The 27,342-nt window shown below is 40.9% G+C and overlaps 1 protein-coding gene across 2 annotated transcripts in view; it reads right to left on the minus strand.

The window, feature by feature from the left end:
• The window catches only part of RERE (arginine-glutamic acid dipeptide repeats), a 246,800-nt gene that overhangs the window by 202,470 nt on the left and 16,988 nt on the right, over nucleotides 1–27,342 (minus strand). For both annotated transcript variants that reach the window (XM_056125470.1, XM_056125469.1), the window contains exon 2: nucleotides 4,542–4,612. In XM_056125470.1, coding sequence (XP_055981445.1) covers nucleotides 4,542–4,612 — 71 coding nt within the window. The remainder of the gene's footprint in view (nucleotides 1–4,541; nucleotides 4,613–27,342) is intronic.

The following is a 27,342-nucleotide window of genomic DNA, read 5'->3' on the forward strand; positions in this document are numbered from 1 at the left end:
GTGTTGCATCCAACAAGGAACACAAATTAAGCTCTCAATAAATGCCTATCAGAGACACTAATTATAACCCAGAACATTCTACCTGCATTCTGGAACACAGTACTTGAGGGTACTGGTCCAAACTCTCCAAGCAGACTATGTCACACAGAGACTGGGAAAAACACTAAGTTGAAGCAAGGGTGGAGGAAGTTGCGCAGGCTCTTTCCCTTCAGTTAACGAGGCTGGGAAGGTAGTCCAAGAAAAGAGGCCTTTACTGGGAAGAAAGAAATGACCAAGAGGATGACAGAAGAGCAAGGAGGGTCTTGCTCTCTTCCCAATGGCTCCACCCGCTGTTCTTTCGGCTCCCTGGCTGACCCATTATGCTTACTCAGTATCACTGCTCCAGGACAACTCTCAGTGCAGCCAGGAAGCTCTGACTGCTCTACTAACTACTTCAGTCCCTTGGTCTAGTGCAGGCAGACTCCCCAAATCAATCAACTGCTATTCCACAGTGCCATTCTTTTAAAAAGTAATTTATACAACTCATAATCATATTACTGTTCTAAAAGCTAATAAATTTCCCAGCTAAATTTAGAAGCTTGAGGTGCAAAACTGCCTTACTTACATAACTGAGGGCTCCTTTCTTCCCACTTTTAGACAACACAATCCCTAATTCCACCTAATCTGATTATTTGAGCCCTGTCCCTTCTTTTCACTACTTGTTCCATAGAAACTTTTGTCTTTTTAGTCAAATAAATGCAGGTTCCCCCCTTCCTTGCCTGTTGGATAAGCAAAATCAAATGAACACTTCCTGAGAAAATAAAAGCTTCCTAGTGGAAGGCATAATTCCCTTTCTTCAAAAACGTGCAATCAGCTAGAAACGCAATACTTTTGTTGCATTATAATACCATCTGCCCTGTTAACATGTGGGTTCTAGATGGTCAGATAGTAGTAAAAGAAAAGCTACAGAACACATCCCCAAAGTCAAAATAACCATGAAACCAGTAATCTAAACTGAGACATCTTCGAGAGTAAATATGGAGAGCATCAGAACAACAAATGCAAACCTGGCTGTAGAAGCAACTCTATTCCATATGACTGGCTCAGATTTAGGGAGATACAGCAGAGCCTAAGTGACAATCCAGGCCCCCAGGTTAACCCAAAGACCGCCTCATCTTTTGACAGAACTAGTTCATGAAATGTTACCCAGCATCCTCAGTTCAGTAGGTGATGTCATGGTCATCAATTACTCCTCACATTCACTTCCCGATTTCTTAGATTCCACTTTAACACTGTATAATCCAACTTAAACATAATACAAAAGACATTCATTTGGTTCATTTTACATTCCCCAAATAAACCTTATACTCAAAAACTCACTGTGGTGAAAGAATTAATTTATAGTAAAAGGTATAAATATATTAATATATTACATAAATAACATTAAAACTTTAAAGGATTCTATATATTATATCTCAGTTGTCCTCCAAAATGCTCCCCCACAAAAAAGTAAAAAAAAAAAAAGTTACATGATTAATCAACAGCGCTTCAAAGTTTTTTGGGTTTCTTTTTTCCCATTGTTACACTTTTAGTGAATAGTATTTGCTATAGGCAAAGCCAATTCCAAAATTCTTCTGCTTACTCTCCTGCAAAGATTATTTACCTCTTCTCATTTTCCCCCTTAAGTTTTAGTAAGCTGAAGAATAAAAACTGATAACTCATATCTCGATGGTTATTTTTTCATAAATGGTACTGAGAATCAAGGAAATAAGAAAGTGGGTATTCAGACAATAACTATATTCCTCCTAGGAGCAAACACTTCATCATGTCATTCTTTTACAACCACAAATATGCTCTGAGTACAGAAGGCAAACAATAACATAACCCATAGTACATAATTTATAAAAAAGGTATTTAGATGTAGTGTATCCCATTCTCCATGCAGATTTGGTAGGCAGATTTAATGTATTATACTAGACAATACTGATCAGAGAAATTTCAGCTTTAATTGCTAATAACCTGAGCAATTACTGTAACTCAGCAGGAACCTCTGTCCTGAAAAGCAACCATCACAGTGCATTCAGCATTTCATAAGAGATGCTGCTCACGCATGAAGGAAGTTTACTAAAGTGCAAAAATTGGACACAAGGGCTCCAAGTCTAATGGTTAAAAGAAAAAAACCTTTGCCATATTACTTCCCAGTTGCAGCTTTTACACGATGCTCGGCAAATACCACCCAAAGATAAGGAGCATGCAAAGAACATGGTAGCAGCTTCTAGCAAGAGAAAACCAGAAAACAAGGTCTCCCAGGTGGCACCGCAGCATCTATAAAACATGCTCAGGAGGAAATAAATCAACTGAAATAACCAGGATAGGAGAGAGAGGATAGTGGGTAGAGAGCTTGCCTTGCATGTGGCCTACCTGGTTCAATCCCCTGCACGCCATATGCACCATATGTCAGAAGTGATTCCAGAGTAGAGATAGGAATAAGTCCTGAGCACCAACAGGTATGTCCCCCAACCCCCTCCCCCATCAAAAATAAATATAAGCAGAAAATCTCTTTCAAAGTGTAAATATCATATTGACAGATAATCTGAATAGAAAGAATCTGAGTGTCAAAAGTAAACAGTAAGGCTATTTGCAAAACAACCAGAAGAGCTAAAAATAGCTAGAAACTGTGCCAGGAGCAATAGTACAGTGGGTAGGGCATTTGCTTTGCACACGCCTGCGACCCAGGTTCAATTCTTGACATCTCATATGGTCCCCCACACACCGCCAGGAGTAATTCCTGAGTGCAGAGCCAGGAGTAATCCCTGAGCAGAGCTTGGTTGACCCAAAAAGCAAAATAAATAAATAAAGATTAAAAAAAAAAAAGACAATGCTTTGTTTAAAAAGGAGAAAAAAAAAAAACCTTTACAAGTCAACCAAGAGCATCCCTGTCATCTCTCAGATACAGAAGAATCCTTTTGTTCCCAGGTTCAATCCCCAGCATCCAAGTACCATCAAGAATAACTCCTGAGTGCAGAGACAGGAGTAAGCCCTGAGCACTGCTGGGTGTGACTGAAAGAGTTAAAAAAAAAACCTAGAAACTGTAAATCATAAGTAGATCATAAATAAAATTATAGATCATAAGTAAATGGCAGTTTGAACCTTCCTTTAAAAAGGAAAGAGATGCATTACTTAGTTCATTTTAATAAAGAACATATAGGGTTTATTTATTTATTTATGGCTTGGGAACACATCCAGCTGTGCTCAGCAATCACTCCTGGTAAGCTCAAGGGACATATGTGGTGCCGAGCATCAAAATGGGCCAAACACACACAAGACAAGCGCCCAATTCATTGTACTGTTTTAAGTAGGCAAATCAGAATACACTGAATAGATATTTCAGGCCATTCAAAAAATAAAAAAAAGGAAAGGAAAAGGGGGAACTGCCTTTTCTTTTCTTTTCTTTGCTCAACCCGTATATAAAATGTGTATCAGAACACAAATAGAATCAAAAATTACAAAGGGGTTGTGGATACACTGGCTCTCAGGTCACCGACCTGAGAATTTACTTGAACAAAGCTAAACAATCAGGGTTTGACTATACCTAAGAATGTAAAACAGTGATTCACAGCCTTCAAGGACAAAACTTCCATTATATGATCTACATGTTTCAAACGATCCTCCCCAAGGAACAGTGTCCTGATAGCATCTCACATATCAATTATTAAAGAAAAGCATGATGGTGGTGAGTTTTGTTTGGTTTGATTCTGGGCCATACACAGCAGTGCTCAGAGACTACCCCAGGTTCTGCACTCAGGAATTACTCCTGGTGGGCCTGGGTGACCTTATGGGATGCCGGGGATCAAACTGGGGTTCTTGTGTGTGCAAGGCAAAAGCCCTTCCCAATGTACTATCTCTCTGGCCCCAACAGTGATTTTTAAACTACGTATGTGAATTTTAAATGATAGCGAACATGTATATTTATTCAATGCTGAGTTTTTTAGACCTTTGTAAAAATTTTTACAGATAAATCTGAAATAAATGTAGACCCCATATATACAAAAGACTTCAAAACTGTATGATATGTACATATATATGTTTGGAGGAAATTATTAATGAGAAAATATTGTACATAAACCACCTCAGAGCTAGACTTCCTTTCCCCAACTTTCAAAACTAGCAGTAGTACTCTATCTAAAACAGGCAAATTTCATGTACCCCTGCAAACTAGTTTCTGAACCATTTGTATGTCTTTTCTTTCCCATTAAGAATCAAATTCCCATTCTACTTTGCTTGACTATCTGAGTACCTCAAATACACAAGAGAATCTCATAAACTATGTCAAAACATTTGACAAAAGAAATGAAAACACAGAAAACATTTTATGAGCTTTATAATAGTATACATTACAGAAATTAAAATACAAAAATGTAATTGATGTGTGCTACACACACCAGGCAGTGAGCACTCACAAGATGTTGAGCGGATTATTGAGAGAGATCAAAAGGTTAGCAAGAGAGACACTCAAAACAGGTCACAGCATATGGATTGACAACATAAAAAAAACTGCTTACCAGTTTGAAGTCTTGAATGCTACAGATGAAATACGGTGTATTTGGCCTCCGACTCTCGATATACACACAGTCTTTAAAAGAAAAAAATATTTTAAAATAATGGCATTTACCATTAAGGGAATAAAGACAGGGCCATAGAGCCACTGAATAAATAGGTAAATGACAAAGCACATACCTTCAACAGTAACCATTTTTTTTCAAAAATGATTCACGTAATTTTAAACTAAAGAAAAACATTCTTTGAGTTCTACTTGAACACCTTCCTGTTAATTTAAAGATATGATAAAGTCTCTGTTATGGCATTCAGGGCCCCTGAAGAAGGACAAAAGAAATCCCTTGGGATTATCCATAATCAGATGAAGAAATTTCAATAAAGAAAATTACTTGCTCAAGGTTACACACCAACACAAAATCTTGAAAGTCTTAATCAGTGAATTGGTCCATGTCTTCATAGAAAGAAATCCAATGGGAGTTTATTTTCTGTAAATATTTTGTGAGTACTTAAATGGAATATGGAAAGATTACGTTGAACACTGAACATTCTATTACTATGACCTTTTCACATAAACCAAGAAAATTAATCTAAACTCCTACCTACTTTTGTTGGAGCGGGAAGGGTGATGGCGGGGGGGGGGGGTGTCAATGGTCTACTACTATTGTTTTATGTAATTTGGGGGGGGCTGTTTGTTTATGGTTTGGGGTCACACCCAGTGATGCTCAGAGGTCACTCCTGAGCATTGGCCTATACCATTGCTCAGGCCCCTTCAATTTTGCTTTTTTTTTTAATTGAATCACAGCGAACTACAGTTACAAAACTTTCATGACTGAGTTTCAGTCATACAATGATCAAACACCCATCCCTCCACCAGTGCACATTTTCCACCACCAATGTCCTCAGTATTCCAACAACCCCTTCCCCCACCCCCACCCCCCACCCCGCCCCTGCTTCTATGGCAGACAATTTCCTTCTTCCTCTCTACTTTTGGGCATTATGGTTTGCAATACAGATACTGAAACGTCATCATGTTTGGTCCTTTATCTACTTTCAGCACACATCTCCCATCCCAAACAATCCCTCCAACCAACAATGGCTTAGTGATCCCTTCTCTATCCCAATTGCCTTCTCCCCCAGCTCATAAGGCAGGCTTCGAACCATGAAGCAATCTTCCTGGCCCTTGTCTCTACTGTCCTTGGGTAGTACAACGGGTAGGGCACTTGCCTTGCTTTTGTGTTTTGGGGTCTACCTGGTGATGCTCAAGGCTTACACCTGGCTCTGTACTCAGGGATCACTCCTGGCAATGCAAAGAGGACCATGTGGGATGCCAGGAATTGAACCCGGGTCCATCTTTTGTAAGGCAAATGCACTATCCACTGTACTAGCTCTGTGGCTAATTTTTTTTTAAATGGAGGAAAAAAATTATACCAGCTAATCTAAGATAGCAAGGAATTAACCAAATTGCATTTTCTGCAGGTAAAACAGGGCTTCCTTATATTACATTTTAACATGGCAATGGCTGTGAAGATTATATTCTAAAACAGTGGTTTTTGACACATTTATACCTACAGAAAGTACTGGAGTTTATCTACAGGCAAGAGAGATGTAACTGTCTAAAGGGGCGCTTTTTAAATTTTTATTTTATTATTTACTTTTGTTTGGTGTCACACCTGGTTTGGAAATCTACACCTGGTGTTGCTCAGGGCTTACTCCTCCTGGGGGATTGCCAGGGATCAAACCCAGATCGACTGTATACAAGGCAATACCCTCCCAACTGGACTCTCACTTTGGCTCCAGGGGTTGCTGTTTCCAATGGCAAAGTAGGGCCAGAGAGATAACTCAAAGGTCTAAATGTACATACTTTGCATGTAGATTCCCCAAGTTCAAAAAACCCTGGCTCTGAAAGGGCAGAGTACCACCACGTGTGATCCTAAACAGTGAAAATCCTAAACAGTGCAAGTGTGTCCCTAAGCATGTCCAAGTATAATCCCCATCCCCCTAGATCCAAACAAAACAGCAGGTTACAATACATTGTTTTAGTAATAATATGGTAAGCAGTGCCTACAAAGGGACATAAGGTCCCCACACTGCAGAAGAGAGTTCAACAGGCTGAGCAGGTGACTGCAGGCAGGAGGCCCAGCTACAACCCCTGGTGTGGTACGGTCCCTTGACAAGGCCAGAAATAATTCCCACCTACAGAGCCAGAAGAGCCCCAGAGCCCCACCAGGTATGATGCCCACTCTACCCCACCCATCCCTCAAAAACAAACCCTCTTTCATATTACAACCAGGATCATCACAACACTTCAGTACAGGAAAGTCTAAGCATTGTTTACTGAGAAGTAAAGGAAATCTGTGCTCAATTTTTCTATAGTAATTATAGCAAGTAATTATGCCAAAGCTCAAAATATCATTTATTTACATACTTACTCCCTCATGATACACTTTATAATGAGTGTCTTAGAAAACCTGGGGAGGGAGGGAGGGAGGGAGGGAGGGAGGGAGAGTGGGAGGGAGGGAGATATAGAAAGGGAGGGAGGGAGGAAGGGAGAGAGAGATAGAAAGGGAGGGAGGGGAGAAGCACCTGTCATAGAGGCAGGCAGGGGGTGGGGGGTGATGGGAGGGAACCTGGGGACACTGGTACTAGTGCTGGGAAATGTACACTGGTGGAGGGATGGGTACTGGAATACTGTATGACTGAAATTCAATCATGAACAGCTTTGTGAGGGCCTATCTCACAATGATTCAATAAAAAAGCTAAAATAAAATTAAAAAGAATACCTGGGTGGCTGGGGATACCGGCAGAGTCCTTTAGCACCTCATTTCACAGATGCTAAAGAGTCAAGAAACAGAAAGAAGAGACACTGGGAGTCAGCGACCCAGACAGTCCAGTCCCAGCACAGGCATTAGCGGAGATCATGAACTATCGCTGAAGAAATGTTTCTTCACAAGAAATCTGAAAGATGTCAGGATTTTTGTAGCCCAAAGAAGCCTCAGAAAAATAAGCTAACTGTATGCCAATTGTTTAGAGGAGAGGATTTATAGTGACTACTCAAATGCAGACTCGCAAAGAGAGATTTAACCTCTGAACTCACAAACAAAAGCAGCCCAGGAAGGAACCGCCAGGAGCACTTTCTATTCTTTGCCACTGTCCAGGACGCTGGTGCGTCTGTTCAACAGGCCGCAGCGTATATTACACACACAATCAACTTGGGGGAAAAAAAGTTAATTCGATCCGCTGTGGCAGCAATTTTTTCTTTTACCTCTAATTTGGTATTCAAGAGAAAAGAAAATAACCCTATTGCCCAAGAGACAAGCCACCACTCGAACGTGCACCAGTTTGGAACAACCAACCGATTCAGAATTTCTATGTTCCAACCCTACTTTACTCACTACCAGCACTGTGGGATGGTTTTACTGGAGGTCACTTGGTACCAATCTCTAGGTAATCATCTTTCTTTTTTTTCACCAAAAAGCTTTAATCAGAAAAACAGTACTCTGTAAATGTACCAGGATATAACTGCTGGAGAAGGAAGAAAGGGAGATGCTGGTATGTTGAGGATGATCACTGATATCCATCGCCTAAACATTTTGGGATGGTTTTACTGGAGGTCACTTGGTACCAATGAGGCAAGGTATGTATGCTGCTATGAGGGTAAGGGGAGTGAGTGTGAGAGCAGATTATCTGACCTGACAACTGGATTCAATTATCGATGCTGATCACAAGCCACCTTTTTGTTGTTGTGCTATATTTAAAAAGTTACCACAGAAAATCTCTGAGATTTCAATGCATAACTCTTATAGACTAGAACACGTCACTTTTTAAAGTGATCTCTATCAGTACGGGGGGAAGGGGCAATATCAGGTAGAACTCAATTGAACTGGGGTTGGCTGCAGGCAAGGCCAAATACTTTAACCCCTGTACTCTGTCTCCAGCCCCTCTCTTAGTATTTTTTAATTTATCACTGTCACTATCCTCCCATTGTTCATCGATTTTGCTCGAGCGGGCCCAGTAACGTCTCCATTGGAGATTTTGTTGTTACTGTGTTTGGCATAAAGAATACATCATGGGTAGCTTGCCAGGCTCTGCCGTGCGAGCTAGATTTATAAATAAAAAAATCATATAATTTAAAAATTAAATATAGCACTATCCTCCCATTGTTAACCAATTTGCTCGAGCAGACCCAGTAACATCTCCATTGTGAGACTTCTTGTTACTATGTCTGGCATATCGAATATGTCATGGGGAGCTTGCCAGGCTTTGCCATGCAGGTGAGATAGATACTCTTGGTAGCTTGCCGGGTTCTTCGAGAGGGGTGGAGGAATCGAACCTGGGCTGACTAGGTCGGCAGTGTGCAAGGCAAATGCCCTACTCTCTGTGCTATCACTCCAGCCCATGTATTACCATAAATATTCCTAAAACAGAATGGCAAAGATCACAAGTAATAGCACTGTCCTCCCATTGATCATCAATTTGCTCATGCGGGCCCAGTAACATCTCCATCGTGAGACTTGGTCTTACTGTGTTTGGCATATCGAATATGTCACGGAGAGCTTGCCAGACTTTGCCGTGCGGGCGAGATAATCTCGGTAGGTTGCTAGGCCCTATATTTAAAATTCTCACACAGTGATAAGTTTATCACGAAGAAGATATTATTTTGATTTGTTTTTTATGTAATAAAACAAAAACATAATTTGTCCTTTTGTTTTGGGGCCATAGCTGGCAACACTCGGGGGTTACTCCTTGTTCTGCACTTGGGAATCACTTCTGGCGGTGATCCAGGGACTATAGGAGCTGCCAGGGATCCAATCTGGGCCGGGCACATGTGGGACAAGCACCATACCCGCAGTACTATTGCTCTGACTCCCAACATAAAAGACAAAAGCATAATCATACTGTTCGTGGGTTCAGGGTGGTAGGACAGCAGGTAAGGTGGTTGCCTTGCACACAGCCAACAGGGCTCAATTCTCAGCATCCCATATGGTCCCCCGAAGTCCACCAGGAGTGATCCCTGAATTCTGAGCCAGGAGTAAGGCCTTGAGCACCACTGGGTGTGGCCCCACAGAACAAACAAAAGAAGGGTTGTTTTAAGTTTTATAACCCTGGCATTAACATTAGTGATCTAACTAAAAGAGAATTCATTTTGTTGTTTTGTTTTGTTTTGTTTTTAGGGCAATACCAAGAGGTGTTGAGAACTTATTTCTGGCTCTATGCTCAGAGATCACACTCCTGGTGGGGGCTTGGAGGAATACAGCAGGTGTCCAAGATTGAACCCGGGTTGTCTGAGTGCAAGGCAAGTGCCCTACCCGCTGTATTCTCTCTCCAGCCCACAGAAGAAAAATAATTCCAAGAAACCATCTAGAACTTGTCTCACAGGGAAAAAAATCTACTTATTCCTCTTAATGATTCTCAAACAAGGTTAAAATAAGACCAAACACTCATAAGCACTATTTTTCCTTTGTTTAATTAAGTAGCTCTTTAAGAAAATAACTTTATATAGATGCTGATACATAACACCAAAAAGGGATTTGTAAAGTAAAATGAGACTTTAAGTTAAGAGCAATGTTGAAATCTCAGTTAGTATATATCCCTGGTAATCTTTTAAAGCCAAAATGGTTTGCCAAGATTTTTCATGCAATTTATGAGTTCATGGATTACTGAAAGCATGATTTCAAGTCAGTCAAAGTAATTGATCCTCAGACCTGAAAATCCCTCAAGACCGATAAGCACTATGAAGATCGTTTGTTTTTAAAGAAAAATCTTTTAAATTAAATATTTTTCCTTTTAATTAGAAGATTAATGGTTCTGAATTAAGTGAACAAAGCTAGTGTTATTCATTAAGTACATGGTGTATATTTAAAATTATTCATAAAAAATATATATCCCATTTTAAAATTACCAAATATGTCCTTAAATGATAAAAAGAGTACAGTTATTGCCCTCAGTATCAAAGATCCCATGCAATCCTTGCTAACTGATTTGTTTCCTTTAGCAGCGTTCCCTGGAAATGAAACCTGGGTCTACGTCTGCCTGAGAATGGATCATGCAAGCAAGTGGCCTCAAATCCTATACCCATGAAGTTGGCAATGATATTGAAGGGCATTTGAGTCTTTTTCTCTATACAGCTTTGTGTCCAAGAAAGCTATCATGCTATTTGCAAACGACAGATCATGTGCAAGGTTGAGAAACGAAGTGAGTCAACGCATGAAAGCAAATTTTTGAGGCAAAGAAAGCCCACTGCTTTTTTTTTCAATCCTCAGCAAATCAAAAGGTTTATGGATACAGAGCAAAGCGGGTTCTCTCACGTGTACGAACCACAGACTGCAGCAGAGAATAGCATCAGCTGTCAGCATCTTTCCTGCCAGACAGACCACACAGAGCACAGCAGACAATCACTCCCTCACACACTAAATTAGTCAACTGCACGAAAGCTGTGGCCACAACATGCAGCAGACAGCACTCAGCGACAGTGCTCTGTCCTTTAGCAAATTTTCTTCCTTGTATTATGCTCAGGGGAAAAGTCAGACCTGAGAAAGTCATATGATTTCACTTGGATGTGGAATCTTAAAAAAACAAGCTAAAGTCAAAGCATCATGACTGGGGAGTGACTGGTGGTTACTGGAGAGGTGGAAGGTAGATGCTAGATGAAATGTTAAGGTGATTAAGATGTACAAAATCTTTGGGGCCAGAGAGATAGGACAGTGTGCGTAGAGCACTTGTCTTGCACATGGAAAACCTGGGTCCGATCCCTTAGTTTGAAATCCCGGACCTGGGCACCCCATATGGTCCCGAGACATCAAAATGATCCCTAATTTCAGAACCAGAAGTAAGTCCTAAACACTAATGGGTGTATCAAAAGGGGGGAGGGTAAAGGGGGGAGATCTTAAAGATGCAAATATCCAGTTACAAAATAAATAAGTCAAGAAGACAGGAAGTACAGCATGGATATTGCAGTAAATACTACGGTGTTACGAATTTGAACACTGTTAAGAAAAAATGGTAAAGACACTTACTGTGATGATCATTTCACAGTGTATACATTATCAAATCATTATATTGAACATCTGAAAGACAGAAGGAGAAGAGGAGGGGAGGCGAGGCAGAGGGGAGGCAAAGGAAGGAAGGAAGGAAGGAAGGAAGGAAGGAAGGAAGGAAGGAAGGAAGGAAGGAAGGAAGGAAGGAAGGAAGGGAGGGGAGGGAGGGAAGGAGGGAGGGAGATTAATTTCTCTTCTACTACTGAATTTGTCGACTAATCTTTGAAATGCTTTCTTCTACCATTGCCACCTTCAAGTTGTACAAAGCACACAGACTTTCTCATTAAGAAATGTTTCAGAGAGGCCAGAGAGATAGTACAGCAAGTAGAGGTTGCTTGCATTCAGCTGACTTGGGTTTGATCCCTGGCACCCCAGATGGTCCCCCAGGCCTACTGGAAGAGATCCCTGAGCACTGCAGGGAGTGGCCAGAAAGGAAGAAAGAGAAAGGAAGAGAAGGAAAGGGAGGGGAAGGGAGGAGAGAGGGTAAAAGAGGAAAGGAGAGAGGGAGGGTGAGGGAGAAGGGAAGGAGAGAGGGAAGAGGGGGATGGGTGGAAGGAAAGGAGAGAGAAGGAAGACGGATGGAAGAAAGGGAAGGAGGAAGGGGAAGGGAAGGAGAAAAGGAGAGGAGGGAGGGAGGAGGTAGGATGGAGGGAAGGGAAGGGGAGGGAGGGAATTTCCCAGAATTCTTCCACCCTCAACGCTGAACCTTAATGAAGTAACAGTATTATGTTACAGAATTGAAAGTCTCCAAGTATTGTCATTAATGAATATGGATGTTCCCAAGTTTCTAACATAAAGAAAGGCATGTATGCACGTATGCACACATGCTCATGCAAGAAACACCAATAAAGCCCTGATGTCTGCATTCCAATCCCCATTTGTACAACACCCAAGCACACTACCATTTTCACCTTCATAAACAAGATACCAAAATAAATTATCATTTTATGAGCAGGGCTAAGAGCAATAGTACAGCAGGTAGGGAGTTTGCCTTGCATGCAGGTGACCGGGGTTTGATCCCCTATACCTATATGGTAGTCCTTACACTACCAGGAGTGATCCCTGAGCACAGATCCAGAAATAAGCCCTGAGCACAATTATGACCCCAAACAAAGAAACACAAAAATTATATGAGCAAAAAAAAAAAAAAAAACCGTGGAAATAGAAAACTGTTACCAAAAATAATCAATAATATTATAAAGATTCTAAATTCCATGTGAAAAACAGAGGAAGGAGTCTCATAATACATATCCTTGGCTCTTTTTAGACTACATTAAAGTTCAATAGCAAGCACTGATGTATTTACAGGTTCCAAACTTTGTAATTTCCAACTACAAAGTGTACACAGACAATCCTCTAAAAACAAAACACTACATGCTTCCAGCACACACTTACTATATTTTCACTGCTGGTAAGGAAAAATAAGAGTAACAAAAGATTAATAAGAAAAACTAACATGAGGAGGAATAGATGATAACAAACAAATTCTATTTAAATTTCCCACATTTCTCTTTTCTTCTCCAGAAGCTAGAATATCTTTCAATGCATTGGAAGCTTAAAGGCTGACAAAAGATAATCATAATTTTAAGATGAAATTCTGATATTTTAGAATAAATGCTAAAGCAACAGCTTACTTAACCTAAATCTATCACGTTGGGGCTAGAGCAATAGCACAGCGGGTAGGGCATTTGCCTTGCACACGGCCGACCCGGGTTCGATTCCCAGCATCCCATATGGTCCCCTGAGCACTGCCAGGGGTGATTCCTGAGCACAGAGCCAGGAGTAACCCCTGTGCATTGCCGGGTGTGACTCAAAAAGCAAAAATAAATAAATAAATAAATCTATCATGTTATGTGCACTTGAAATCTCTATAAAACAAAAATTTAAAAAATCAAGAATATCTTGCCAGCAACAAAAAATTCTACACTATGCTTACCTAATATATAAATAATTAATACTTAATTAATATATATTCATGAATATGCTAAATATTAACCAGTTTGACATTTGCATTACTCACACAAATAAAATTTGAAGCACTATGACATTTTATTCTGAATATTTTCCTTAAAAAGACACCCTTACTTGTAAACCATACTGAATCACTATTTTAAAAATTATTCTAGCCAGCTTAACATCAAAACTCCACTTAACCGATACATGCCTAGTACAATTTCTAACTGCTGTATTCGTGTACAGCTTGTCAGAGCACAAGGGCTTAAAATTTTCCACTCATGCTGCGTGCAAGGCACTATTGCTCTGGCCTCTATAAAACCCCTTTCAAGGAGGGGATAACTGCTAATGAAAATGCCTAAGAGCCTTTAATTCAAAGGCAACAAGTTACAGGACTATGTTTATAAAACCAATGCAAAGACAGTTGAAGCATATCTAAGAATACCACACTGTCCAAGTGGTCACAGGGAAAAATTTAACCACTGGAGGGGCGGAAATGTATCTCAGAGGCCTTGCTGGGTGCGACCCTAAATCCTCTCACTGTAAAAATACAAGCCAGAGAGGAAGCTGGACGGGCTGCTCACGTGTGTGACAAGAGGGAGGCTCGGGCTGGATCCCTGGCACTGTACGATCCTGCGCCCCACCTCCAGCAACCTCGAAGAAGAGCTGCAGGTATCTGCCTGCCAGGTTAGGCCCCAAAACACAACCAAACCAAACACCAGGGGCAACGAGCTTGCGGGAGAGTCTGCTCTCCACTTGCCTGACAACCAACTGCTGTGCTGAGCCTGCTGTCACATCCTGCAGAGCAGATTTCAAGCAACATTGCTTGCTCCGTTTCACAAAACAATGCTCTAGGAGGCTTGTGCTCTCCAATAAATGGTTCAACCAATTTGCAGCACTCACTGAAAATACACAGGAGAATTCACAATGCCTGTGCTATAATTCTTATGTGGCAAATGATTTTATTATAAACTGGTATCATAGTGAATCCATTTTCTTTACGGGTTTTCTGCTACTGTTTAATGGACTGTCAGTATAATTTAGATTTCATCTATTTAAGCTCATTCAAGCCTGGCTCCTGATTGTACAGTAAATGGAACATATTTCTATTCAACGAAATTAATGACAGTTAATTGTAGTCTGCAGTTCTCAATTTTGCAGAAGCAACTGCTTCACAATTCAAGCATCAAGCTACAAAATTTTCCACACCAATTATTTTTTTCTAGTTTATAGGATCCACATTTTGTACGCCTTTACTTTTAAGACTAATGTATATATTCATTTACTATTTCTTCTCATTCAAATATTTACCAACTTTCCAGAAAGAGTTAGATCTTAAATAAAACAAAGCTAAGGGAAAAAAATCAAAGTTTAATTACCTAAGTGAACAGAGAGAAGTTCAATTATTATGGATATTTTCATTTTAATTTTTGGGCCCCAATAGTGCTCTCAGGATTCAGGTGGCCATGTGGTATCAGGGATGAAACTGAGTTGAGTGCATGCAAAGCGAGCACCTTGGTTCATCTTCTATTTCTCCAACCCTTATTATGGAATTTTAAGTAGCAAAACTAAAAATTTAAATTTTATGTTGGGGCTGGAGATAGCACAGTGGGTAGAGCCTGCATGGAGCAGTTAGTCCAAGTTTGATGCTCCCACTCCATATGATCCCCTGAGCTCTGCCAGAATTGATCCCTGAGAACAGAACCAGGAGTAAGCCATAAGCACTGGAAGGCTTGTAGCCCCCAAACCAAAAACATTTATGTTTTTTGTTATGGACAACTACCCAACATATTACAAATAAATGTCAACATTGTCATGTTCCCCCAAGCCTTACAGAAGTGATCCCTGGGCACTGCTGAGTATGGCCCCAAACCTAAATCAAAAATTTTCTTAAATTTTTTCAATTTAAAGTATAATTTCAATGGGCTCCTAATTTAATCATCAGCTGTAATTTATATAAACTTCTAGCAACAAATGAAAGCACTCTAAACTCATTCTACCATTACCTCTTCCGTCTCTCACTTATCTTTTCACTAGGTTTTTGCTGTAGTTCTTGTGTTTTTTATTTTATTCAAGTCGGAGATGAGGACCAGCAGAATAGCTCACAGGACTGGTGCCCAATGCCTGCCACAGGCGAGGCACTGCTGGGCCTGAGCAACGCCCATTCTAAGGCCTGGCACTAAACCCTCAGCCCTGGTAGTTGGAACGAGTATTCCCAGGAACATGGCTTCTGAAAGCAATGCTGGGGGAGCCTCCCCCATGCCCACAATAATAAGAAATAGATTAAATGATTTTTTTTAAAAATGCTTAAGTAGGCTGGATAGTTAAGGCCCTTGCTTTGCACACAGCCAAGCCCAGTTACATCCTAGCACCACATATGATCCCAAGCAATGCCCAGGAGTGATCCCTGGACATCTTGGCTATGACCCAAAATGCAAGAACAAACCCCAAAATATAAAGATATTTTACTAATAATTTAAAATATCTAGTCACACATGAGGGCTGGAGTGATAGCAAAGCGGTAAGGCGTTTGCCTTGCACGCAGCCAACATGGCCGACCCGAGTTCGATTCCTCCGCCCCTCTCGGAGAGACTGGCAAGCTACCGAGAGTATCTCGCCCACACGGCAGAGCCTGGCAAGCTCCCCGTGACGTATTCGATATGCCATGGAGACGTTACTGGGCCCGCTTGAGCAAATCGATGATCAACGGGAGGGCCTTTACTTTTACTTTTAGTCACACATGACTGAATAAATACTGAGAACTTAGATTTACATAAAAAAAAAAAAAAGATCTTCAGTGTACCACCATGTAACACGTAAGAAAAAGTACCCAACAGGTCTGGGGGCAAGAAGGGGCTAGCTCTGGTTACACGATGATTTCCACTGACCAACATCCTTAGTATAGGAACTCAAAATGTGGCTCACCATGGCGTGGGAGCTGGCCTCACATGCTGGAGAAAAAGGCAACTCAGACAGAGAAAGGAACATCAAATAAAAGGTGCTGGGAGGACTCACTTGGGTTGGGAGCTGCTGAAAATAGACCCGATGGCCATTAGATACCTCTGTTGCAAACCACAATACCCAAAAGGAGAGAGAAAACAAAAGGGGATGCCCTGCCACAGAGGTGGTGGGAGAAGAGAGGGATACTGCGATCATTGGTGGTGGAGAATGGGCACTGATGGAGGGATGGGTAACTGATCTTTGTATGACTGAAACACAAACACGAACGTCTTTAAGTATGTAACAGTACCTCACGGTGATTCACTAATAAAAAATTTTAACAACAACAAAAACAATGTGGCTCAGTGCTAGAGCCCCTGCCTTGCATGTGTGAGGACCTACCTGAGTTCAATTCCTGGCACTGGCTGGTGCCCCACATCAGGAGTAACCCCTGAGCACTGCTAACTGTGACTCAAAACAAGATTCTACATGTAGAAATTTTGCTTTGAAGCACACAGTCATGCTATCCTCAGGCTAGTAACTAGTCCGTGGGAGGAGCAGAAGATGGGAAGAGTAGGTGGAATACTGTCTGGCAGCTTGCATTCCACCTGTCACTTTAATGATTAAAATACACAACAACCTGAGCAAAGTAACAATACTTATTCTTGTCTCTTAAAATGAAAGAGATTTTATTTACAGTTTGGATCACAAGAAGCTCAGGATGGCTTCTATATAAAACTGAACTCTACTGTACTTCAAAAAATGAGTGCAGGTGCTCTGGGCCAATATAACATTTAATGAGAGTTTTGCTTTCCTTTCTGAAAATTTTACCTAGGGGAAAAAAATATGTTTTGAACATATGAAACAAAATGAATCAGAATGTTGGAGGTGAAAAATTAAAATCTCCATTTTAACAGAAATGGTAACAGACAAATCTTGTTCAGATTATCTTAAAGAGGTATCTTTCTGTTTTGGTTTGGTTTAATTGTTGTTTTTTTTGTTTGTCTGTTGCCACATGGATCAATCCTGGCAGGGCTCGGGGAACCATAGGTGGTGCCAGAACTGAACCTGGGTCGGCTGTGTACAAGGCAAGCATACTGCCCGCTGTGCTCTCTCTCCAACCCTTTACAGAATTTACAAATGAAATAAATATACTCTACACTGAACATAATCTAATTCATAAAACAGTCACAAAAACTAACTGAGCACCAGCTAAGTGCTGGAGATACTGAGGTGAATAAAAATGCAGTTGATTTCAGAGCCAGAAACATACCTGACATTCATTTTTTTTGTTTGTTTTGGGGCCACATGTAGGGGTGCTCAAGAGTGACTCCTGCCTGGCTCTGTGCTCAGGAATTATCCTGGCATTACTCCTGGGACCACATGGGATGCTGGGGATTGAACCCACACTGGCTACATGCAAGGTAACTGTCCTACCCGCTGTACTATCTCTCCAGCAGGCCAGGATTGATTCTTGGTGCAGAGTCAGGAGTAACCCCTGAGCACCACTGGGTAGGGCCCCAAAATAAAATAAAACAAAAATACATTCCTTTGAAAAGCTCATACTATTAACACAGAGCTGGAGATGGAAGCAAAATAATTACCTATGTAATAATTTTAATGGCATTTCATTAGCCTCCAACATATTGTGAGCTGAGCATAATACTCTCCCATTCCACAACAACAGAATATTTTATGTTTACATAATACTTAAGTCCCACAGAATAAAGAATGAATTGCTCAGTCTACTTAGAGCTCTTTGGGAGAGATGACTGGCTGTAAGACTTAAAGACAGTAAACCTACAGCATTTCATCTTCTGGACCTGAGTTCCTACAAAGAGGCCAGGCCCTGCCTGCTCTTCCTATCTTTCATGCCTTCCTGAAGATGTATTAGCTGCAGGTGAAACACAAAACAGATCACAGAAAGTAAGAGTGGAAGGCACCCAGAGAATTATAAAACCTTTGGCTGTAGCTGAAATGCCAAACCAAGATGTTACGGAAGCCCTCTCTAGCATTTGTGGTCATTCAGATCATTTTTAAATGAGACAAAAATATTTCAATTAATTCATGAACAATGACATCAAGAACAGTAGTTTTGGGGAAACATTCTAGTTTTTGTAATAAGAGATACCAGAAAGGAGCAGATCACCCCAACATGACTATGAAAGAAAAGAGAACACAGAGCCTTTGGTCCAGTGACTAACACAGGAAGACTAGAGGGCATGTAGTTAGAAGAAAACCCCAGAGGCAAATAAAATTAAATTAAATTAAATTTAAAAAAACAAGTGGCCAAACAGATATTAAGGTGCATGCCCTGCACAGAAGCAACCCCAGTGTGACTCCCCAGAACCATATATAGTTCTTTAAATAACGCCTAAGTAATCCCATGTCCTTCAGTGTGGACACCCCAAAACAAAGCCCTCAGTTGCATCCCCAAAGAGGCTTCACCATTAGGTGAAATCCAAGCCTGAGTCAGCCCCAAGGTTTGACAAGCAAAGTGCCAGATGGCGGGGTCTACTGGTAACACTCAGGCACCCCTTTCCTTCCCACTCCTATATGGATTTCATTTCAGGTCTTCTGAGAGAATATCCAACTAGTCTTCCAATAAAACCACAAAATGCAATTCATATTTTACTTCATATTAGACATTCCCTTAATGTCATAGTTTTATCTCCAACTTTCTACACCATTAACTACGGACAAAAATTAGGGGCTGGAGAGATAGCACAGCAAGTAAGGCCTTGTATGTGGTCAGCCTGGGTTTAATGCCCAGGCTTGATCCCCGGCACCTCAGATGGTCTCCCAAGCCCACCAGGAGCAATTTCTGAGTGCAGAGTCAGGAGAACTCCTGAGCACCTGAGTGTAACCCAAAAACAAAAGAGGAAAAAAAAGAAAAAGAAAATCAACATACAGCACTCCACCCAGGAGCACTTGAAAGGATCCTTCTTTATAGAGCACTAATCTCCTCTTTCAAAGTGTTTCTTTTTTCTTGGGGCCACACTTGGCAGTGCTCAGGGGACCTTCTGGGGTGCCAGGGATCAAACCTGGGTTGGCTGTGTGCAAGGGAAGTACTCTGTCCACTATACCATCTCTCCAGTCTCTCATTTATTTTTCGGCCTTCTCTTATGCTCTCTTGCTCTCTTCGAAGAATCCCACACTCTTCTTAGAATTAGTATACTCTTCTCTGAATAAAACACAACCTCCAAAGTGTAAATTTCTAAAGCGGATGTCAAATCTCCAACTCCAACCACAAATCCAGTCACTTGCAGAGGTCAAAGTCCTCTATTATACCAGGCTAAGTCCGGGGGGAGGGACCCCCAACAGTACATTTAAGTAGCTCAGAAATTGGGGCCGCAGCGATAGTAGAAGGGCATTTGCCATGAACACAGCTGACCTGGGTTCAATCTCCAGCATCCCATATCGTTCCCAAGCACCGTCAGGAGTAATCCCTGAGTGCAGAGCCAAGAGTAACCCCTGAGCATCACCAGGTGTGACCCCAAAAGCTGCCTCCCAAAAAAAGGAGGGAACAATAACAACAAAAAAAGATGGAAGCCCAAGAATAAGCAATTATGAGGAAGGTAAACAAAATGATTAGGTGAATCTTCGCTTGTTTTCACAACTGAGACTATCTGGAAAGAACCAAAAATCCAGTAATATTAACTTCTTACTTTGAGATGTCTATCCATTAATTTGGGCTTGCCTTCTATTTTTTTGTGTGCCTTTGCAAACTATACAACCACTCTCAAAAACATTAAACTCACAAAGCAATGTGAAACATTTATCATGATGGGAAAATGATAAACAATATAGTTATTCATAAACTATTTTACCAGCAATTATACCCTAAAATCTTCAAAACTTCCAAAGAGTAATGAACATAAACATGAAATGTTTCTCTTTGTAACAGGCAAATCTGGGTGAATCTTTGTATAAGCACTACTGGGGGTAGAAGTACTGCCTCAATTTCCATGGTTTATTGCCTACTTTCATAACTGAAGCAAACACCAAGGTTCTAACCACCCAGGAGCCCAGGCCTCTGAATTCTATTCAGTCCCTACAATGATCATAGATTCAAAATTAAGAGCTCCAGCATTAGTGAATAATGAACAGCAAAAATATTTCAGATTCATATAAACTGAATGGCAATACATCAGGACATAGTGTAAAATGTCAAACACTGGGAAACATTCTAGCTTTTGTAATAAGATACCAGAAAGATAACCACTGTTAGGGGCCACGGAGACAGTACAGCAGGTAAGGCACGTACCTTGCATGCAGCCTGACCTCAGTTTAATCCCTGGCATTGCAAATGGTCCTCTGAGCACAACCAGGAGTGTTTCCTGAGCAGAGAGCCAGGTGAGCACCACTGGATGTGGCCCAAACTCTCCCCACCACCCCTAAAAAAGGACTGTTAAAAATGGTAAATAACCCAACTCATACAAGTTGATAAAGGATTCTGATGATACAATAACAAAATATTGACAGTAGTTTGGTAGTTTGTTTTTTTTTTGATCTTCGCTTATCTGAGTATTTCGAGTTTTACTTGAAAACCATTTGTTCATCAAGAAGAAAAATACAAAAAACATTCTGTGGGAGAAACAGAGCTGGAAAGTAGCGAGTCTGTGTATCAGGTGCCAGAGCCATGCAGTTCCAGTGGCAGGGAGGTACTGAGAGTAAAATGGCAAAATTGATGCTCTCTGCAAATAACTAGCCTTCACCAACCCATGACCTGAATGGCTAATGCAATTTTTAAAAAGACAGCTATCCATGACGCCAATATGCTTTTTTTATGTTGCTATAAACTTCAAAAGCATTCTAGTTTATGAGCCTACAAGACGCCAGGATTTATCCACTTCAAAATGTCTTCCATCAAACATGAAGAGCAAACTGGAAGCCAGAGTTCCACTGTGTAGCACAAAAGGCAATACACAGATGCCTTGCACGAAAGAAGTAATCTCCCCAAATCTGTACATGGACAAAATTCATTCTTGTATTCAAACTTCAGAACTAAGTGTATTTTTGCAATATGAAATGGCTGTAATAAACCACTCCTTTTCTTAACCACCCCCCAAAAAAAGAGCGCATTAGTCTAACACATTTTTTGTGATACTTCCCTCTCCTCCTCTTAAAGGAATGATTACACAAAGAACCATTATCATTCACTCAACCCACTTGCAAACTGAACCAGATTTAGGTTTTACTTGTGTTCAGGACAAGTAAAATCTGAAATGAAGTATCACCTACTAATAGTGATGGCCTACTCAGTTTGGCACAGCTTTCTAATGGAAGGAAAAACAAAATGTTACAATAAGAGCAGAAAATAATGAGAAACTCTATGTTGACGTATTAAAAACCTTATTATAAACTCACTCCATCTCCTTTAAGAGGGAAATGACTTGTAGTTATAAAGAACATCCCCCCTCAATTTGTTTTTCACTCAATCAATCTCTATCCAGACTGGTGAGACACTAACACAGCATCCGTCAAACATTAGCATCTGCCCAGAAACAAAGAAAGCCAGAACAATGCCTCCAACGAGGAAATCTAAACAACTCTATCTTTGCTTCCGATAGATACATCTGATACATACATCTGATACATCCGTTTACATATTTCACTCATTACTCTATCATACTGGACACCACTAAAATAACATCTGCTGCAAAGAAGTTGGGTAAGAAAATTTTAAAATGTAAGAAAACACATGTTGGAGTTAAATGAGAAAAAAATTGTAAAGTATCTTACATAGGTAACATATAACATGCTACCTAATTAGTCTGGGTGCATATTTAATGGTGCAAGATGAAAAGTACTAGATATTTAAGCATCATAATGATAAAGTTCTAGTGTATAAACATAATAGACTTAATAAAGTGACTTTGTAAGTTTAGCCATTTCTAGGCATTATGCACACTAAAAGGAATGGTGGTGGGGGGAAAGGTGAGTGCAGAGAGATAGTACAGCAAGTACGGCACTGATCTTGCAGGCAGCCTATACAGGTTTGAACCCTGGCACCTCGCATGGATCCCCCAAGCACTTCCAGAAGCAATTCCTCAGCCTTGAGTGCAGAGCCAGAAATAACAGAATTCCCAGGTGTGGCCCCAAAATAAAAAATACATACACACATACACATACACACAGACACAAATAAAGGGGACAAGATAACTAAGCTTCCCTCACTAAAAGTTAGGATTAGGGTTAGGGTAAGGGTTATAGCACTAAAAGTCCATTACAAACTTAGATTAATATAAACATTCAAAGATGTGGGGGAAAAGAATATCATATATTTTACATTTTCTAATATTTAGGATAGTCAGATATTTCCAAAGAAAAATGAATGGATATGTATCAATCACAATCAATCACAACCATCATGTTATTCGTCGATTGCCTCGAGCAGGCCCCAGTAACGTCTCCTTTGTCCTAGCCCTAAGATTTTTTAAAAAGTGCCATATTCAAGGCTCTTTCAGAGTTAGGAGAATGAGACCCATCATTGTTACTGGTATTTGGCATATTGGGTATGCCATGAGGAGTTTGCCAAACTCTGCCATGTGGGCAGGTTACATTTGGTAGCCTGCCATGTATCTATCTACAGTATTTAAATGTGTTGCAAGGGGAAAAGAAATCACAATTTCACACAGGTCTCATCTCATAAAGCTTACATCTCATAAAGGCCCACCCGTTGATCATCGATTTGCTCGAGCGGGCCCAGTAACGTCTCCATTGGAGACTTTGTTGTGACTGTGTCTGGCATATCGAATACTCTCGGTAGCTTGCTGGGCTCTCCGAGAGGGGTGGAGGAATCGAACTCGGGTCGGCCAGGTTGGCTGCTTGCAAGCACAGCGGTAGGGCGTTTGCCTTGCACACAGCCAACATGGCCGACCCGAGTTCGATTCCTCTGCCACTCTCGGAGAGCCCGGCAAGCTACCAAGAGTAACTCGCCCACACGGCAGAACCTGGCAAGCCACCCGTGATGTATTCGATATGCCAAACACAGTAACAACAAAATCTCCAATGGAGACGTTACTGGGCCCGCTAGAGCAAATCGATGAACAACGGGAGGGCCTTTTCACACAGGTATTTAAAAGAAATTCAAAAAACTGTAATACACAATTCCATCCTTAAGTTCATGGGCAGTATTTTTAATTTTGGAAAGTCTGGTTTCCTCAGCTGGGGAACAGTCAGAATAAAAGGGAAGCAATATCTCGAAAGATGGCAAATGCATGGGCCAATGTCAATTGTAAGCATCTCTTGCTAGAAGAGAGCCAAATTCCTGCATTTCAATTTAAACGATGTTATCCAACTCAAATGCCACCATGCCACTTCAAATCAAAACTGTTTTCTTTTAAAAAGCATTTTTTACAAAACTGATGGAGTATAACAGATTAAACAACTCCTTTAGCAACTTCCTCAGCCACTACAAAACAGGGCATCAATGAGTAATAATAAAGGCAACATTTAACAATTAATTGAGCCAGCAAAATGTAAACCTCAAGAGCTTAGAAGTCAAACACTTGCTCACTAAGCAAAAGGGTAGAGGATTTTAAACTAACATCAGAAAATCTCCATCCAATTTGAGTTGAAGTAAATAAATACCTTGTTCCAGTAGGATTGGAATCTAGTGGCCACAGTCACTAAGCTGAGTTTAGAATCCAGCTCTGAAATTGAAACAAAAGAGCCCCACCAGCTCGGTGCTCTCCATATTCTCTTAGGTTTCATCTGGACAGAGGAGGGCACATGAAGCTTGAGGTAGTATATTCATGACACCCGGGGCCTGGAGACACAGATAGGTCCTTGCCTTGCATGCAGTGAACTTAGGTTCATCCCAGCATCCCAAATGATTCCCAAGCCCTGCCAGGAGTGACTTCTGAATGCAAAGCCAGGTTGCCAACTTAAATGGCAACAGTGCAACATTCACTTTCTTTCTTCAGTTTAGAGCAAACATGCACACTCTTCTGGGGTGGGGAAGTTGGGACAGCAGTGCTGGGGGATGATATGGGGCGCCAAGGATCAACTGGGATGTGTAGCACGCAAAGCAAGTACCTTACCTCCTGCACTCTCTCTGGCCCCTGCATCTGTGTGTACACTCTTTTTGTTTCCGGGCCACACCCAGTGATGTTCAGGGGTTACTCCTGGCTGTGCACTCAGGAGTCACTCCTGACAGAGCTCAGGGAACCAGGTGAGATGTCAGAGATTGAACCGGGTCAGCCGCATGCAGGCAAGCTCCTTACTTGCTGCTCTATCATCTCTTACTTTTCCAAAAGAATATATAGTAACAAACACAGGGTTTCAGAATGACATGATCTGGAAAGGCTTCACAAGAAAATCTCTCCTTATGAGAAGTTCCACAAATTCCTGACAAGAATCTATATCAAATTTATGGAAAGAATAAATTCCAACAACTACTCTGTTAATAAGACATCATTCTATGTCTCCTAGATTCTAATAGGAAACAGAAAAATATAAACTTAATGTCCAGTGAGTTTCTGCAACACAAAAATTATTTTTCAATTTAACTGGAAAATCAAAGCAGGTTGCCATTTTTTTTAATATGGCATTTTAAAATGCAGTGGTGGAATAATTTAAAAACAAGAACTAGAGAGTGAAGTAAAACAATCCTAAAGTAGAGACTGGCAGGAGAGCCTACGGGTCCAATCTTAGGTCTTAGCTGCTGTATTGGTAAGGCAACATTAAATGGCGATCCTTCACATTCTGTCAATCTGGTGTGTGTGTGTGGGGGGGGGGACCTGATACACATAAACTGGGTCAAATTTCAATCTCAGTGAATGTAAAGTTCACTGCAACACTACCATGCTACTTTCATGGGCTAAGCACAGAGTGGACAAGATGCAACAAGGACTGTCAAGTCTACACCAGCGTTTCTCAACCAGGAGCATGGCACAGGTGGAAAATTAATGTAAATGGGAGGCCAACAGCACAAGATTAGAGAGCCAACAGGTAAAATGGGGTGAGGCATGAGAAGAAATCAGGGACGGAAGGACGTATTTGGAAAACAGCTAGAAAATACTAGCTGTTTTACATTTGAATGCTGAAAATATTTAGGGTTTGGAGCAGTTTGGGTGCTTGCTTTGCATGCGGCTGACCCAGGTTCAATCCCTAGCACCCCATATGGTTGGTCCCCTGAGGCCTGCCAGGAGTAATCCCTGAGTACAGTGAGTACTGTCAGGAGTAACTCCTGAACATCACCAGGAGTGGCACCCTCACCCTGCCAAAAAATAAATAAAAGGCTGAAAATATTTCCTATCTGGCCCTTGACAGAAAAGGTCAGCTACTGGCTGCTCCAGAAATACTAAGAAAACAGTTCAAATAATAATGCAAACTTTAACACCAAAAGAAGACTAAATTATAAACATTTTTATATGATAATTGCACATTTGCTGAAAAACATTTTGATTTTAAAATGCTAAAAGTTTTGTCTAGGTAATGGTTCCTAAGCTAGATGGACTGAAGCGTGTGAAATAGACCTCTAGAGAACACCTTCACAGAGAGAACTCCGTGTTCTCACTAGCACATTCTCTGACTCCTGAGCCATAGGCTTCATTTAGGCTGTAAATTCAGTCCAATTATGAATCTACACCAGCAAGGCAGATATTTCCATACCTGTGCCCAAGAAAAACATTCAGCTGACTAGAGCACTTCTTCTAAAAGAGTCACATCCATCTTTGGTCACCTGGAACAGGCGAAAATGAAGTCCATCTGCCTAATCTGGATGAGGGTCCCCCAAAGTGGGGGATACTTGTCCTTCTCCCAACTGGCTCAGAAACAATCCACAGGAGCACTGTAGCCTCAGGTGTAATTGGAGCATGCTGCTTAAAGGAGATAGGCTGCTGAAGGATACTCAAAATTAGAGTTTCTTCTCTCCTGAAAAGGAGCAGTAGCCAAACAAGCTTAGGACACACTGAAGAAATTCAGTCTTGCTTGCACTGCTCTGCATGTGTGTACATTTTGACAGAAAAGTCAAAAGGACATAGAAGCAAAACAAGTGAGCCTGCTTTCTGTAGTCTGTGACCAGAGCACTAGCGGGCAGGATACACACCACCAACTGCTTTCAAGGCATTACGAGCTACTAAGGGAACACCGAGTATACAGAGGCTCTTCACTGAACTTGTGCCCTATCTATTCATTTTGTTTGTTTAACTTCATATAAAGCTCTAAATAAAGCACATGTATAGACACTGGCTCTACTGCAAAGAAAAAAAAAAGACTTTCTATGTTTACCATAATATACTCCAAAGATGTCTTAGGAAACATAATTAAACTGAGCAAAGGATACCACTCCCAGAACAATAGGTGTCACCTATGGAAACCTCGAACCATAATTAAAGGTAGGTCTAAGTTAGACCCAAACACAAAAACCCTTGTAACTTGGAATGCACTGAGATGGTGTCCCCCAAAGCAGGGCCTTACTTAACAAGAGCTTCTGTAATGGCAGGACAAACATTCTTGAGAATAAGATAAACCTTAATCTAGGGATGCTTTTATCCAGGAATCTGGGTCTCTCCACACTTAGATACTTTGGAACTCTGCAAAGACAAAGCACCTCCCTAATATTATCTGGGTTTAATCTACTATGTTACAAAGATCACGGCATCCCAATCATGTTCAACAGTCTTTAGTGTCAAATATGAAAGAAATAATTTTAAAAACTTGAAAGGTAGAGTGATCTTTAATGTGTAACACTAATAAATTGAATGTCATTTTTTAAAAAATCAAACGTTCTAAATAATTCTTTCTGAATTTATCATCAGTTTGAGAGTGTTTCCCAAGCAAGTGCTTCCTCCAACCTCTCTGTGCTTGTATTTACCACCCGAATCTGAGAGAGCAGATCTGAGAGGATGGGAAATGGGGGGAACACATG

This window comes from Sorex fumeus, unplaced genomic scaffold (genome assembly GCF_029834395.1).
Source record: "Sorex fumeus unplaced genomic scaffold, SorFum_2.1 ptg000054l, whole genome shotgun sequence".
Classification (NCBI taxonomy): Eukaryota; Metazoa; Chordata; class Mammalia; order Eulipotyphla; family Soricidae; genus Sorex; species Sorex fumeus.